Genomic DNA, 17,019 nt, shown 5'->3' with positions numbered 1-17,019 from the left:
CAAGCTGCCAAGCATTCACCGGGTCAGGGTTGAGAATCGAGACCACATCCGGACCCGAGGTACACAATCGGATAGATGAATGATACTCGGGTACTAATCGTAGCATGCAAGCCTATCCAAGCGTGGGTGTGCCTTTGGATGAGTCTGAACCACCACCAACCGTTGATCGAAGGCTAGGATGGATGCGACCGAAGCGCGAAAAAGACCTCGATCAGGATCCGACACAGTCGAAGAACCCAATCCAGCGATCCCTGAACCGCAAAGTGAGGATGAAGACATTGGCCCCCTACCAGCTCCCGACGAGGGCCCAGCACCAAAAGCGCATGTCAAGAACAAACGAAGAGGTCAGTGGCCGTTGTTTTGTATAGGCTAGCAAACTACGCGAACTCATTCCATTGGCCCTCTCTTCACTTGGCTCGCGACAACTCTTAGTTGCTCATCAGAACGCTCTTCTACATCTCAAGCATCTTCCATCGGCCGAGCGATATCATCGCAGTTTCATGCATCGTGATGTTGTCTCCTGGGTTACTGTGACTCGGTAAATAATTAAGACAGAATATCAGTGATTTCCCATCCAATTGCCGCAATGTTTTAATCGCCTTTGAATGACTTCAGGACACACTTCATCATCACGGCATCAGTCGACGGGCATATCAAATTTTGGGGCAAAAAAGGCCCCAAGGATGGTCCAGGGATCGAGTAGGCCTTTCGCAATTGATGAGGACAAATTTGAATTATCAGGACGTTCTTCTCACTCAAAAAAACCCTGTGGCTGCAACAGATTCGTGAAGCATTACCGAGCCCATCTTAGCTCAATTGTATCTGTATCAGCTTCGGCCGATGGCTTGATGTACGCGAGTGTCTCTGCAGATGGGCAGGAAGGTAGTGTGAAGATATTTGACGTTCAAAATTTTGGTATGCATCTCTTTGATTTATTTTGAAAGGTATAGCACACATGTTTCAACTAAAATTTGAGCTGACGCTCAGACAAATAGATATGATCAACATGATGAAAGTCCCTTTTGTACCCAAAGCATGCTGCTGGGTTCACGCAATTGGCCAGGCAGCCACACTTCTCGCCGTGTGAGTCGACATCATTCTGTCAGCTGAGACATATGGCTGATATGTATCAATTCAGCTCAGATGCGAATACCCCAACAATAAACATATACGATGGGAGGGGTACGGGTCAGCCGGTTATGTCTATCGGGAGTCTGCATCACTCACCTGTGCATCTGATGTCGGTGGGTCATCCTTTCATGCCCTGATTGGAGAGTTTGTTCGCGTAAATGTGACTTACGAGCGGGTTTTTTAGTTTAACACCGTTTTCGACTGCGTCATATCTGTTGATACGTCGGGTATGCTGGAGTATTGGGAACCAAACGAAAGTTTCAGTTTGCCTGAAGGAATAAAGTGGTCCATGAAAAGTCAAACAGATCTTTACCATTTCAAAAAGGTAAGCAACCTATCTCGTGAATTCTCCGAACGAATTATCACTCACTCCAATTTACGTTAGTCGAAATCAGTGCCTACTTCTTTAACTATATCACCCAATGGACTCCATTTCGCTACAACCACTCTCAATTCCCAAGACCACAGCATTTGTGTTTTCAATTTCTGCACCGGAAAGCTGATGCGAAAATATGACGAAAGTATCACTGCTATCAGTGAGATGCAACAAGCGGGTACCACAGCTTACAGGCTAGATGATATGGAGTTTGGACGTCGGCTTGCGGTTGAAAGAGAACTGGGAAAGACAGCCGAAAGTGGCTTATCACCTGGTGCCTGCGGCAGTGCTATATTTGATCCAAGTGGCAATTTTCTGATGTATCCATCTTTACTCGGCATCAAAAGTAAATATTTGAACATCAATCCCTTCACTTAAAATAAGTGTAGCTGATACTTTACCATTTTGCATTCCACAGTTGTTGATATACATCTGAATCAAATGGCTAGAATCTTGGGCAAAGACGAAAACCACCGATTTTTGCAGGTGGCTTTTCTTCCTGGGTTTGATGGTAACCAAGGAATTACTACACTCGTGCGTCTCAGTATTTTCAAGTACATCATAACAACAGTTCCTAATCCTCGGCATATCGCAACTCAAGGCTATGGCAGTGTCAAACAACCCATTGTTGGCCGACAAAGGTCAAGCTGACCCCAGCTTGTTCTGTACGGCGTTTAAGCGGCCTAGATTCTATATCTTCAATCAGACAGAACCTGAGTCGTACGTGTTATTAAATCATATTTGCGTGTCATAGCTGACAATCTTTCTTTGATATACAGCGATTCAGGTACCAAAAACGCTGATCGCGACATCTTCAACGAGAAACCTACACGAGAGGAGCAAGCAGTCGCAGCCGTTGCACCAGCTTCGAAAGTCCAACTTGGCAGCTCTGCAGTCATCCATACAACCCGTGGAGATATACATTGTCGACTTCATCCAGAGCTTGTTCCCAAGACTGTAGAAAATTTTGTTGGACATGCACGAAGCGGATATTATGATGGAGTCATCTTTCATCGTATCATCAAGAAATTTGTGAGGTCATTCAAACTGCAAGATCTAAATAGCGTTCTCCATCTGACCACAGGATTATACTTCTCTTTCTTCCAAGATGATCCAAACTGGTGACCCACTAGGAGATGGTACAGGTGAGTCATTATTTGCCTTTTCTTTTGTGATCGTGGTTCTGACGAATTCCATTCTCAGGGGGTGAATCTATTTGGGGTGGCAATTTCGAGGATGAGATTGTTCCAAATTTGAAACATGACAAACCCTATTGTCTAAGCATGGCCAATGCTGGTCCCGGTACTAATGGCGTAAGTGGATGTTAATATTGTTTTGGATACCATTCCGTCACTCATCGTTTATTCTTCCAGTCGCAATTCTTCATCACGACTGTGCCTACTCCTTGGTTAGATAACAAACATACGTGAGTTCTCAAATCCGTTTTGAGGGTTTTCTTCGGATCATATCAGAATCTATCTGCAAATGACTGATCAACCGTCCTTGTTCACCATGTTAGCATCTTCGGACGTTGCGTTTCTGGGTTTGACGTTATTCATGAGATTGAAAATGTCAGATGTGATAAGACAGATAAGGTAAATGCTACTGATTGATTCCCATAAATTCTGAATATTTTGTCTGACGTATTTGAACAACAGCCGCTCCCTGATTACGAGGTAAAAATCAGCAGCATAACAGTTGAATAGAATCCTCGAGTCACAAAAATGAAATTATCGGAAATAACTGCTTCAATCTGTCGTCCTCTCTCGAGCATCTTCAATTGGTGGTATACTTGCAATAGAATGATCAGAGATCCCCGCTGTTTATCCCGGAATTTGTCATATAGCATGAAATTCTGGAAACATGCTGCATTTCTCATCACGCGCCAACACGTTGAAGAAGGTTCCATGTAGTTATGGGTTGCCAAGACCGATCCTTGAGTTTGACAAAACTTTCCGCCTGAACCGTTTTTCATCAACACCCAATCCTCAGAACACGCTAGACCTCGCAGATCAATGGGTCCAAAAGCTACACAAGAGCAGCCCTCCAGGTGTAACTTCACCGCTTCAAGCTTCACTGTGGAAGCCTCAGAAAACGAGGAGTGTACTGGGTACTATCAAAGCATCTTGCCGGAGGACTTTCAAGTTTCCACTTTGAGATGGATTGTGCATAGTGATCTATAATTGTACGAAACCACGAAATGTGATGCATTTTAGTAACTCAACTGATATTAATTCTATGAGTAAAACACCATCAGAACATTGTTTTTCCTTTTTTACTTTCTTTGCTGAAACTTTGAGCTCTGAGAGTCATGCAGACATTTCTATTTAAGCAGATATATGTGGAAATACGAGAGAGACAATCAAGGTGGAGGGAAGATCCAACTATGATGGATCTTGATAGACCTGATAATTCGAACTAGCTGGATTTGAGGGTGCAGGGACTGGCAGTCTGGGACTCAGTGGGAGGCATGAGGACCAGCTCAGTGAGGCTCAGTTTTACGTCGAGCTCAGGAGTGCTGATTCCTGAGCAGGCATCCTTCGTTTCATGTTTTAAGAAGGCTGGACTGATTTGCTATTAGCATATGGAGCTTGTTGTTGAGTGTCATATGTAACATTACATGTGAAGGGGTAAATTGGATCGGTGCAATCCTCAACAAAGGCTGATTGGTTTCACTTCACTTCGATTATCTCATCTCATTTGTCATGGCTCAACTTGCGAATAAGAAAAGACAATTTAGTTCCGAACCTCCTGCCGAAGCGTTCGATGAGCCGACATCCCGATTTGATTCGAGTCCTGCTGGTAATCGTTTCTTGGAGGTCAGTGACAAGTTTGAATTTGCACGACTCCTTGGTATTGAATCTTGGTGTCTTTGCTGCAGCTCAAACCTCATCGTGATGCTGAGCGTGTGCGCGCTGTCGATCTCGGATTAATTCCCGACCCACTCAAACCACGGCGACTGGACGAAGCTTTACCTTTTTTTGGAACATGTACACAAATGTGCCCCGAATTCGAACGCCATGAGCGAGAATATCAAAATAATACAGACAGGTGGGAACGGGTCAGCTCAGCACGCTCTGAAACTTCTAACCACTCGGCTCTAGAGTATATTTGATCTTTTTACTCACAAGATCTCTTATTTTGACAGTTTCCAGGAACGATGCGGATTGACCCTTTGAAGGCTGTCAAAGCATTCCATCGCCCCGCCGCCGGAAATGATCAGCCTTTACCTTCTGACGTGCGGCCACCTCATATCCTGAAGGTACATGTTATCCCGTCTTTGGCAGTCTCATCGCTGTGTTTGCGTTCGATAGATAGACTAAGAAGGTCTATCAGGCAACTCTCGACTACCTTTTCAATGATCTTTTGCCCCAAGAATCGCTATTTGAAACCCATGGATTTATTCGAGATCGTACTCGATCAATCAGACAAGACTTCACTTTGCAGAATGAGCGCGGCTCTATGGCGATCGAGTGTCATGAACGTATAGCACGTTATCACATCATGTGTCTGCACTTTTTACGTGACAAAGAGGGTGTTGGAAGCTATCAGGAACAACAAGAGTTGGAGCAGGTCCGCAAAGGTAGGTTCTGTGTCTACGCCTTCCGCACTCATTGATCTGACAATCTTGATCTGCAGTTCTACAGTCCTTAAACGAATTCTACGACGATTTCCGAGGATCTAATCAGTTATGGCCCCACGAAGCTGAATTCCGAGCTTATTATCTTCTTACTCATCTTCGTGATGCGGATGCCGCACGCACCACAGAACGACTCCCTCAAGTTATCTTCCTTGATCCCCGACTCCAATCCGCTTTGAAGCTACATGCTCTGGCGCAGTGTAGTAATCTGACAAAAGTGCCTTCTGGTCGAAGACCCACCAGCTCCCCAGCTACGCTTAACGGCTTCTCTCGCCTTTTCAAACAAATCGGTAGCCTTCAAACATCCTTTCTAGCTGCTTGTCTACTTGAGACGCATTTTCGCGATATCCGCATTGCAGCACTGAAGGCTATACGTTCCGCCCAGTCTCGCATGTATGGTGCAAAGCTACCTCTGAAAGCGTTGGCAAGAGCATGTGCTATGCCAGTACTTCAAGAATGTCTAGATTTTTGTGTGGCTTGTGGGCTCAAGATCACCCGGACAGCAGATCTCAATGACTGTACAGTAGAGCTGCACAATCATGTCATGTTTGACGGTGAGTTTTCGGCGACAGCATAAAATCTTGTCTCACCTAGCTAATTTCTTGTCACGACAGAGCACTCGATTACATTCCGGATGCCCAAGTCGTCGATGGTGACTGAGAAAGGCGTGAATATATCCATTTCTGACCTCATCAATGGTGTACACGCCACCGCCAAGGTATCGACTGCAATCAGAACTGTCTCACCACTCACTTCTCGATCTGTCCAGCAAAAGAAGACGAGTCGGGTTGAGATGGTACCAGCAACTTCCCTTCCTCAAAAGGCACTCAGAGACCAGAAGGTACCTCTGGATAACAGTACCACAGCTAAACTAGCCACCCACGCCAACACTCATCCTTCTGACAAAACGGATGACAAATCCACGCCTCGTCGAATCAGCGCAATCTCACAGCTCACGCCAGGCTTGTCAAGATCTCATGCAGTGGTCCAAACATCGCAAATCTCCCCAGCCTCTCCGAAATTTGCTACTCTAACCTCGACCAAACGGGAAACCCCATCTAGACCATCTATTTCTTCGAGTTCGCCGATGAGTCAACCCCCCAAATTGCCAGCTCGCAAACGATCTTCTGTCCTCTCCGCATCATGCTCAAAAACGATACAAGTGTCTGCTCGATCATCCGCCCAGAAACAACTCATAAGTAGTCTTTGCAGTGATGTGATGTGTAGTCTCATTGGACCTATCGCATCCCGAGTGGCATCTCTAGCGCTAAGGAACAAAGTGGAATGCTCTTTGGCTGAACAAACCCAAACTAATAAATATCACATTGAATATCTTTCTGAAGGCTTGCAGGAGCAATTTGTTTCTGAGCTCAATTCGGCGTTTGCATTTGAGATTGCCTCCGATTTGATCTTCGAGCAATATAACGACAAGCGTGAACGTCGACTCATGGGTGCCACTTTTCACAAATGGTGTGAAAGTACTCGATCTCTTCGACCAAATCCAGCCAAAAGGCACAGAACCGCAACTGATCCTCGTGCAGAGGTAATTTGGGATTCACCCTCAATCAGCAGTCATTTGGCATACTGATCAGTTAACTCTCGTTCTCTTAGGGCGTGTCAGCTGATCTAGGCTCTTCCCTTTGGCGACCCGGGGGTCTCAAGGACTGTGTATGCACTTTCTTAAACCAAATATTACTTGGGTCGAATGAAGCTACAGTGGAGGTAGTAATTGTTGTACCCACAAAGGCGTCGTTAGTGTACACGTGGCTGTGTTGCAAATTTGGCATGGACAGCAGGCATCTGAGTGATCAATTAATTATACAAGAGAATGGTTGGAGAATCTCCATCAACTTTGTCGAAGAAGAGCATACAATGCCGCCAGAGGTTTGTACCTCGACATGACTGACCTCTTGACATCCATGATATGCTAGCTAACGCAATCAACATAAAATAATCCAGGGGTTATCGCGAGTTGCTCTTGTACTTCTCTGGTATGATGCTACATGTGAACCTACCGCATCTATGTGCGTTCCTCGCTTTCATACGCTCTGAACAGACCAGATCACTTACCACAAGGCCCTTGGTAGAAATCACACGCGCTGGGTCAAATCAGTCGAGCTCTTGTCCTTCTATCGCGTAACCTCGCTAGGAATCTCATGGCCTACCTCACAAAGCGCATCAACTTCCGCCAAAGTTCCTTCAGGCTTAGAAATCATACGTCTTTCGATGGATAATCCAGAGCGTGAGATGGAAGAAGCTTTACAACATCGACTTCATCTCCTGGAAAGTTCAACCAATACCTTGGCTAACCTCGAAGGTGAGCTTGCTTCTTCATTCTCCATTTTTTCGTGAATTGAGAGTGATGCTCATCCTTTGTGTGTAGAACGTCTTTCGCCTTATCTATCCACTTGGCAAGACTGGCAACAAAAAGCTCTTACGAGGCTGAGTCGCCCCTCCACAGCTTCGCAGAAAGCCCATAGACATGGGTCTACTGCTGTCCAACATTTAGACCCGGACATCGATCTTTTGAACATGGTCCATTTATTTACCTTTGTCTCCACCACAATCGACATGATGGTCACCACGATAGGATCCCTAATCGGTCCACCAGACAAGGCTGTCAAGATTGACATCACGTCTCTTCGGTTGGATATGATATCCACAATGTCAGTCAGCCATCTAAGGGAATATGACAATAATCCAAAGACTAATTAATTCTTTCTGCAACTTATATGTCCATGGTGATTAGGACATGTGAGAATTTTTATCGGACTCTACAGGACTATCAATGCAGTCTTCCCATCAATTACTATTCAATCAACCTGCGCGCTTTGTTGTGCGCCCAACCACCCTTGTCGCTTGGTGCGTTCTCTTGCATTTTCTTTTAGGGCTCACCTGACTCTAAATGTTCAAATACTGGTTGCATTTTGGAATCAAGTCAGCTGAAAATATTGCCACACATTTTGATCGCTTTTTAGTCCAATTCTTTCGTCTCTTTTGTCGACATCTTGCTTCAGCAATCTTGGAGATTGTGCAAAAAACTGCTGAATCAACTGGACATCCTCATTGCTTAGCACAGCGTCATGAAAAACTCAAGTCACATGCTATTAGTCTTTTGCCTGAGTTTGAACTCCAGTTACAAGCATTGATTCAGGATCTCCCACAGAAACCCACTAATCAATTATTGCCCACCTCTAGAGACAGTCAGGATGGGTAAGTGTCTTTATCAAGTTTTGCAAATTCATTCTTCCCGAGAAATGATAATTGATATGATTTAAATAATGATCGAACGTCACACTACTTTAGGCTTAATCTCACAAATGGACAAGAAACAAGGATTGAAGAAGATATGACATTCAATGAAGAAAACTTGGAATCGAACAGTCCATCACCGTCCATCACCCCACCTTTCAACAATCATGACTTGAAGAAAAAACCTAGTCGAGCTCAACTTGTATCTGAATTACGAAAACTTATTCAATCTACTAAAACTAATCAGTAATAAGACTTCTATGTATGCGATTTTTTACCGCACTTTAAAAGAAGGAAATCACATTCTTGTATCTTGAAATGCCCAGTTGAGGGTTTTTCCACCTGTTTGACAACTTGTAAAACATTTTACCCTTTTCAGTGTTTTTATTGGAGATGCATGTTCAATTTTTTTTGTTCCTTCAAGGGAGGTGGGAAGAAACCATGTGTTGGAAAAATTTGCACACCCTTGAAGTTGCTGGAGCCAGCTTTTTGAGATGTTGGCCAAACACTCGAGGCCTGCAGCCTGCTGAGGATCAAGGGACTTGATTTAAGTTTGGTGCACTTGGCTGCACAGAAAGCACGTGTTGATTGCTGCGCATCGAATATTTCGGGGTGCTGCAGTCCGTACCTATCATGGCAGTGTCGACGGGCGCGTCCGACTCTTGTCTCTCTTTCAGCACCTTCATCGGACAATCCATCGCGCCTCCGATCCATCGCATTCGTCAAATCAGATGGCTTTCCAAAAGTATCCAGCTGACATCAAAGCCGTGGCCGTTTATTGGAAGCTTAAAGGCATCCCCATTCACACTATTTGCCGGCGTCTTCGTCGGTCGATCTCTCAGAAATCGTTTACGCGATGGATCAAGCTCTACCATCACACCCAGGCCATCATTCGTGATCCATACCATTGCAAGAAGCCTGGTCGACGTGGAACTCTGAGTGAATCAAATCGGCGATTCATGGAAGCGTTATTTCAAAATTATCCCACATTATTTTGGGATGAGATCAGCGGACAACTTCACAATATTCAAGGCGAGATACCCACCATCAGTGCCCTCCAACTTGGACTTCACCAGCGACTTCTAATTAACATCAAAAAGGGGGAAGTTAATTACAAACCAAAGAATTTGGTAGCCAAATTCCGCTGGATGGACGAGATGAGCGGAATTCCACCCAACTTTATAGTATTTGCTGGTCAGCGTTTATTTGAATGATATATGTCTGAATCTGTCTGAAGTTCACGATTTAACGGATGTGGCTAACACTCGCCTTTCATTGCAGGCGAGAGTACAGTTTGCAGTGGCGGTATCGAGTATTCAATTCTTCCTGCCATAGGATACTATGACATGGTAGCTCTTTCCGTAAAGGAAGGTCCCATCACCTCTGAGCGCTTCGAGCGATTTCTGAAGTACCGCTTGGTACGTTCCTTTTTAGTCACACAAGTATTCTGATTGCCTAATGTTCTTTTTCTCTCTTTCAGCTGCCTAGGATGAAACGTTATCCCGACCGCAACAGTGTTCTCGTACTTGAAAAAGCGTCGATCCATGAAGGTGAGAATGTTGAGAAGCTCTGTAGGAAGAAAGGTGATTCTGATTCTGTGTATCGCCTCTGAAGATCGCTAAACTCATGTGATCTTGATACTATTTTAGGCATCCTTCTGAAATACCTGCCTCGTCACTGCCCGGAATTGAGTCCGATTGAATTGGGGTTTGGCGTCCTCCAGACGCGTCTCCGTCGAACTGAAGTTTTGGATTCTCATACCGATCCAAAGGAGGAGATCACGGAGGCAGTATCTCAGGTCTTGGGGGCAGAGTCATTGAATTTAGAACCATTATACCATCTGTGTGGATATCAAATGCCTAATGGACTTGCCGCCTGAGTTGATATATCATGTTTATATGTAATGTGGTTTACTTTTCTCTTCAATTCTAAATGTCGTGTGCAATGCTCAATGTTGTAATATAGTTTCTACCAAAGATTGGAAGCTTCCCATCAGGCTCTCCCCAATACCTAGGAGACTGTGCTCTCTCGAAGTCCGCCTTTGGAGTTTAGGGGGATGGGTCAGCATTGGCAGATCAACGGCCTTTTTTCCTGTGTATCTTGAGAGCAGTCTGATTTCTCTTCTCTTCTCTTCTGGCATAACTGATTGATAGATTACTAGTGTGAATATTCCATCTTGAGGAAGTGGTGTTGGTTATTGGTTATTACTTGCTACGAATAAAGTTGTCTTCTCTTTTTCTATCCTCATTTCAAATAAACATGCTGTTCTCTCAAATACACTTTCTCATACAATTGCTCATCTCTATACGTGTCTTTTTCAAATATGTTCTTATTTGATATGTTTCCTGGCTACAGTCTCTCACTTTATTCTAGTCTGCGTTTTCTCTTTTTAACTCTTTGCTGTCTGTGTGTCCGTCCTATAAAGAGCCACCTATGAGTCGAAGAAGTTTGATCCTCATCTGTTTCAAAACTTCTTCGTATTAACACTTGGAGCAAAACACTAATCCCTTACGGCGTATTTTTGCTTTCGTGTGAATGACTCATAAGTGGCAGAACAAATGAGACTTTGCGTTTTGAGAAGAGGAATGGGAATCAGTCGTTCTCAAAAGTTACCCAGAGAGCCAGCAATGGAATCCACTCCTGAACCCTCAAAATGTGGAACACTAAGATAAATATACTCTGTGGGACCCTTCCCTGGCTTTGGGGGTATCACCATAAGACGAGTCAAAGAGTCTGAAACGAGCTCAGCTGACTAAAGAGCTGGCACATATCTGCATTACAATGATAGCACTGAGCAGCCAACTACATACAAAGAATACTTACCAGTGAATCTAAGTCTTTATCAACACTTTAAACTTAGAATTAGCGTATTGGCAGAGGTTGAAATGGGTGATTGTGGAACAGCTTCAAGCTGACTATAGTGGGATGGTGTGATGATCATACTGAAGCTGATGAGCATATTTAACAATGTCAATCATTACTGGTTGTGTTCATTGGTGAATTTGGAAGCAAGTGCAAAATGGGTCATGATTTTACAACAGATCAACAATCAGCAGCAGCAGCAGCTGAGTTGAAGAAAGTGTTGAGTGGAAGAGAGGAAAGTGCGGTCACAAGGTGGATAGGGTATTGAGGCACTTGGCTATGATGTGATCATCAGTGGCTGTCTTGATGGCAACTTTGGGATGAGATGATTGGGAGTTTGTTATATGAGATGTAGAATGAAGAGTTGGCAAGAGAAGCTGTTGTTGGATATGGCACTCACCTGGTGGGCCCACCCCCACAATAGTCTCTGTGAGGGATCTGGTAGTGTTTCTGCTCCTACACCACGGGGCAGTCGCGGCGTGAATTCCATGTTGCCATTTGGCTCTATAGTGGTTCACGTAGCATTCACGAGAGGCGAGTCACGTCGTGACTGCAATCCATGAACGACATCTAGCTTAACACAAGCCCCCCACTGCCTGCGTCCCCCGGAGCCTGCGCAGGGGGGCTTGCGGCTTATACGCAAATACCCGCGTGATTAGATTTGAAGTTGGCAGGGAATATCTCCGTTCTCCCTTTCCACCACCTTACACATTACAAATCTTTGAAGAAAAAAGACGAAATGAAAGATCAGCTTCCTACAAATCTTTTGCCCTACTCAGATACTTCTGAGCTGCTCCTGAACTTGAGATTCAAAAGGACTTCTTATTTTGTAAATTGAAATTTCAAACCTCACATCTGCTGCGACTACAGTAAATTTTACATATGAATGACTTAAAGGATAAATCTATTAAAGACTTTCTCTGTGCGAACCCATGCGGTGATTGGAGCAGGAGCTCCTCAGCCAATTATCGTTCTGCTCATCGTATTTGCTTTATTTCTTCATTGAATTCCCTCTTGTGAGATTCATCTATCGCCATAAAGAACCAAACACAATGGGCAGTTCTGATGAATCAGAGGACGATTTTGTCTTGGATCCTTTGCTTAATGTTCCGGAAATACCGAAGTCAGTAGATACAATTGATCCAATTGAAATGATCTGTCAATTTATGACAAAGCACCAGACCAACACAAAAAAATTCCTTATTGCACACCTGCGATCTACCAATGAAAGCATTGTCCGACGTAAAAAACAGTGGGGATCTGTGAAAAGAGGGTGGCAGACTACTGAGGAAGTTCTAGACGCAGTTGACGAGCTGGTTAATCAAAAGCCAGAATGCCGACAAAAGTGGAATGACTGGGTTCTTAAAAAGGTGTGAATCAAGCGCACCTTGCTATGAGCGGCTATATGAATCACTGATCAGATACATACTTGATTTCAGGCCAAAGTCATTGTAGCATCACAGTCTACGCCACCACAAAGTCTGTTTATCAACACGAACAAGATCGACACTGGTCTCTTTGATCACGATTCAGATATAAAACGAGAGACAGCAGTGGTTGCAGGCATGGGCTTCCTGCACAGCTTAATCACGCACAAGTTGGAACATGAATATAACTCTTCCAGAGCAAGCCGTAACCGATCCGGACGCCAAACCGTGATTTATGAAGGCTCAAACCCTGAATTGGACTCAGAATCGGATGTAGATAGTGATTTTGACACGTCTTGCAATAGTGGTGCTCATGAATCTCATGCCATTGCGAGTAGACAGCAAACAGTAGGAGATTATGTTTATCATAAATCAAAGGACAGAGTTGAAAATATCAAGAACCGATTCAAGACGGTGAGGGTCTTCATTTCAAAACACACCCTGTAATTAACATTTGACTGATGCTTCAAGTCGAGTCATTTGATCATAGATTGCGCTGACAGCGATTCAAATGATTGCTTATGGTTGTAATCGGCGTTGTAACGCACTTCAAGTTGAAAATTCACTTGCGCTACTAGCGTGCGGGGTCTCTGAGCGAGTCAATCAATATCTACATCAGATAGGCCTTAGTGCATGTCGAAAATCAGCGCTTCGTGGACTTTTAACACTAGCAAAGGCAAAATCGGTCACGATCAAGAAAAAAATTAAAGCTGCTGGGGCTTTCGGGGTTTTTCTGTGTATTGATAATCTTGACATGATGGAATGTGTTCATAGTCGTAGAATTGATGCTACTAGCAAGACATATCATGGTACTTGGGGTTACGTTCACTTTGTGAACCCTGAGCTCCTGACCGGGCTTGATCCAAGCCTCTGTACTCTTCCTGTGCTTCAGAAAATTCTCAAGGATGACTGTGAACGACCAGTTGATTCGGGTGAATTACTTCGTAGTAAAGGTGAGCAAGAGTGTTGGGTAGCCACTTTGAAAAACCAAGTGGCTGTGGTGCTTCTGCGATATATGATCAAGCCCAAGAAGTACAAGGACATGAAAATCTTGAATCTTGCTGTTATTGACCAAATCAAGCCAGAAAAGCCCGATATCGATATGCTCAAGTTGATGGACTCTTCCGACAATGGCTCAGATGGAATAGCCTCATTATACAATGACCTAATTAAACAGACTGGCCTTTCACCCGAGGATTTCTCAGAACACCCTCAGATCATTGAAGGCGATTTGGGAACTTGTCTGAACTTCCATGGCTTGCAGAGACAACGGAAACCTTCGGCTTTTTCCGACGAGAGTCTTGCGCATCTGGTCATGATTCCAGGTGCTGGTCATACACTATGGAACATTTCTCAAGCGCTTTTATTACATCACTGGGGGAATCCAGATGATAAGACCGATTTGGGAGCTTGGAGGACAGCAGTTGAACTCGGTGCAAAGAAGGATAGACCTACAGCAAAAAAAGATTTCACATCAATGATACGATTGATTGAACAAATACACGAGGCTACAATCACTTACTGTATCTTGTATGTACCAGTCTGGTCAATACAATTTTGAAATATGTATTCGATTTCTGATCATTTTTGTTTGGCCCAACAAATCTATTAATTGTTAGTGAAATACTGGGACTTCCTACAGAGACCGTTGAAAATCCTATCGATCTCTCTGTTGAGGAATTTCAGAATGCGGTCAACAAGGTCTTTGTCACCTACTTTTCTGGCCGAGCCCTCCGCAAAGCACGCCAAGAACTGGATGGTAACCGAGAACGTCTTTTACTTAGGATTCGAGACTTCGCAACAATTGTGGAGGCCAATCGGGCTATGTCAGATGGTGACATTGGACGATTACTTCTGGTATGGAAGCAGTGGAGTGTCATGACTCAGGGGATCAAAGGCCTATGTCATTATTCACAATATCTCCCTCGCCTCATTCGGCTACTCACGATTGTACTCCCAAAACCGCTGGCCAAGGTTATCCTCCACTCCCTTCTGATCTCACCAACTGGACGACCAGGTCACTTTGTGGCCAAAGATTTTTATCTGGAGGTCAAAAATTGGTGGCTGAAGTTCTTCTACAACCACGCGGTATGTATCTGTTCATAATTGATGATGCGAGTTCCATTTTACACATGTTCAGCTCACTCGGGCATTGGCAAAAATTATTCAGGGCCCTGGAACAGACATTCAGCGTCTCAAAGAACAGTATTCCCTCACAGTTGGAGTGGTAAGTAAATTTTAAACTGAGAAATACATTGTCATCATACTAATTTATACTATATAAACAGCTTTCAGAATCGGTCGATAAAATGAAAGGTAGAGCTGGTGTCAATCTGACACGACAGTCACATAAAAATAAATCAACTGCATCATCAATGATGCGCTTTTTGAATATGGCGAAAAGCGAGCAAATCACTAAGCCCAAATTAAGCCCAAAGAAACGAAGCCCAATCACAGACATCCATCGCCTTGGTATCAAGAAGCTTCGAGAAGACTTTTCTCGTGGTCGCCTTGAACGCTTCCACTGGCCTCTTGTATCGAACTACAGTCGCGAAATGGAGAATGATGAAGATCAGGATGATGAAGTCCGTGATGGTTTTGGAGATCTTGATGAAGAGTTTGTGAAATGGGTAAGCGAAGGTTAAAACTCACTTTTGGTAAGCCAATTCCATTTCATCCAGTTGGTTTTCTGGTACTTTATCTTTCAACCACTTCAAGCAACGTTTGTTGTATTCTTTTTTGAGTGTTGCTGCCTTGTTATCTGCTAGAACCTGAGCTGATGTTCTCCTTGTTTTCTTCTGTCTTGATATACCAGGTGTAGGCACAATTACACGGTCTGGCTGGTTTGAAGTCTTATTTAATTCCTTTGATGACTGTATTTCTTCTTCTGCTATCATTTCCAATGTGATCTGCTTCCTCCGATGTTTGTATTCCATCCCAATATCTCGAGTCTTCCAATCAGATATGTAGTTAAACACTGTATCTACACCTCCAACAAGTAAATCTCCTCCCATCAATTTTTTAACATCAGACGCACATGTAATATTATCAAGTGACTGTACTATTCCTTTGGCTTCATCAAGACCAAAGTAGTCTGTACTTTCGCAGTAATCGTCCTCCCCGAATATATCTTGGTAATGAAGATCAAAGATGTAAACCAACTCATCTGCAAGCTCCTCCAGAGCAGGGTCCAAGAGTGCTCCTCGCTTTTTTTTTACACTCTTACTACCACTTCCTTTGCCATCGTCTGCTGAAACCTTCGTGCCTTCTTTTTCTTTCGGATATGTGAAACCTTCAACATTAAACAAATCTTTCATCGCTTGCTTATAATTCCCTTTGCACAATCTTGGTAAATTATGGACAAGATAATCAGCGGCTTCCGAGTCGCAGTTTGAACATTTGCACGAGGGAAAACCTTCTTTCAACTCTCGCATCTGTTCAGTTAAGACACGAGGATCCTCCTTGCTGCCGGGAATCACACCAATACTGGGTTTCCGTATCATGATACACATGTAAGTTTCAGTCACTCTTATGACATGATAAACAACGTACTCACGTATTTCCCAAGGAGAGAGCAACTCGCAAACAGATATGTGTAAAAGCAAACGAGTCCATTAAAACATCATCTGACATTTCATGTTTATCGTTCACATCGTCAACACTATTGGCACCTTTCACCCGATTACTTTCAACAAAATGAAGAGCAAGACCTGGATGTTTCCCTCGGCCACATCTTCCAAACAGTTGCGCTAGTTCTGCAATTTCTGTACGTCCTATGACCACCACTTCCATCACTGATGGCCAATCCTGACCTAGTCCAAGAGCATTAGTACAAGACATGATTGGAAATTTGTCTTGGGTGTATGCTTCAATATCTCGGAGCTTCTGCTTCTGTCCAGTGCAAGAATGATATCTTCGGATTAAAGAACTATCGGGGTTGTCTTCCTCTCTGGCTGTTCCTCGGAATTTGTTAACGGCTTCTAAGATGGTGTATGTTCCATTTCTTGAACTAGAATAAATGAGGGTCTTGAGGAGTTGATCATCAGGGAGTACATCCTTTTTAGCATAGATTGTTGCAAGAGCTGAGGCAGGTGCAACCCCGTACTTTATCGGAATGCGAATGATTCTGATGTTTGACCGACTGAGTTCCCCTCTCAGAATCGTGAGATCGCTTTCCTGGATGCTTAAGTTGTTCAGGATGGCGGCAAAAGGTCGAGGTGCACATGTTGCTGACATTAATAGCAGTGGAATCTTGTTCGTAGCTAGCAGACAAATGAAGAGATCACCGTACGATGGTCGAAATTGACCTCCATCTTGTTGGCGCATGAAGG

General features: G+C 43.9%; 5 protein-coding genes across 5 annotated transcripts; 3 read left to right on the top strand and 2 right to left on the bottom strand.

Moving 5' to 3' along the window:
• Positions 1–178: 178 nt before the first annotated feature.
• On the top strand, positions 179–3,394 carry MELLADRAFT_50886 (uncharacterized protein; the record flags this gene model as incomplete). Its single annotated transcript, XM_007417846.1, has 16 exons — positions 179–344; positions 433–538; positions 616–699; positions 782–915; positions 996–1,083; positions 1,139–1,244; positions 1,316–1,456; positions 1,517–1,853; positions 1,926–2,041; positions 2,109–2,224; positions 2,287–2,539; positions 2,616–2,652; positions 2,711–2,820; positions 2,881–2,933; positions 3,027–3,102; positions 3,166–3,394. 16 exons carry the CDS (start codon positions 179–181, stop codon positions 3,211–3,213), a joined length of 1,971 nt encoding a protein of 656 aa, XP_007417908.1.
• Positions 3,395–4,490: 1,096 nt separating this feature from the next.
• On the top strand, positions 4,491–5,724 carry MELLADRAFT_40627 (uncharacterized protein; the record flags this gene model as incomplete). The annotated part of the gene is made up of 4 exons (XM_007417839.1): positions 4,491–4,568; positions 4,656–4,769; positions 4,844–5,099; positions 5,147–5,724. Coding segments are annotated over 4 exons (1,026 nt in total), but the record flags the coding sequence as incomplete, so codon positions are not given.
• Positions 5,725–10,199: 4,475 nt separating this feature from the next.
• Positions 10,200–10,812, bottom strand: MELLADRAFT_73520 (uncharacterized protein; the record flags this gene model as incomplete). Its single annotated transcript, XM_007417867.1, has 1 exon — positions 10,200–10,812. One exon carries the CDS (start codon positions 10,537–10,539, stop codon positions 10,348–10,350), a length of 192 nt encoding a protein of 63 aa, XP_007417929.1.
• A 1,501-nt stretch (positions 10,813–12,313) lies between these two features.
• On the top strand, positions 12,314–13,759 carry MELLADRAFT_113256 (uncharacterized protein; the record flags this gene model as incomplete). Its single annotated transcript, XM_007417902.1, has 4 exons — positions 12,314–12,631; positions 12,701–13,102; positions 13,308–13,641; positions 13,713–13,759. 4 exons carry the CDS (start codon positions 12,314–12,316, stop codon positions 13,757–13,759), a joined length of 1,101 nt encoding a protein of 366 aa, XP_007417964.1.
• A 1,404-nt stretch (positions 13,760–15,163) lies between these two features.
• On the bottom strand, positions 15,164–16,200 carry MELLADRAFT_113255 (uncharacterized protein; the record flags this gene model as incomplete). Its single annotated transcript, XM_007417895.1, has 2 exons — positions 15,164–15,230; positions 15,341–16,200. 2 exons carry the CDS (start codon positions 16,198–16,200, stop codon positions 15,164–15,166), a joined length of 927 nt encoding a protein of 308 aa, XP_007417957.1.
• Positions 16,201–17,019: the final 819 nt, after the last annotated feature.

Source organism: Melampsora larici-populina (genome assembly GCF_000204055.1).
Source record: "Melampsora larici-populina 98AG31 unplaced genomic scaffold MELLAscaffold_80, whole genome shotgun sequence".
Taxonomy (NCBI): domain Eukaryota; kingdom Fungi; phylum Basidiomycota; class Pucciniomycetes; order Pucciniales; family Melampsoraceae; genus Melampsora; species Melampsora laricis-populina.
This window is presented reverse-complemented; position numbering and strand designations above follow the sequence as displayed.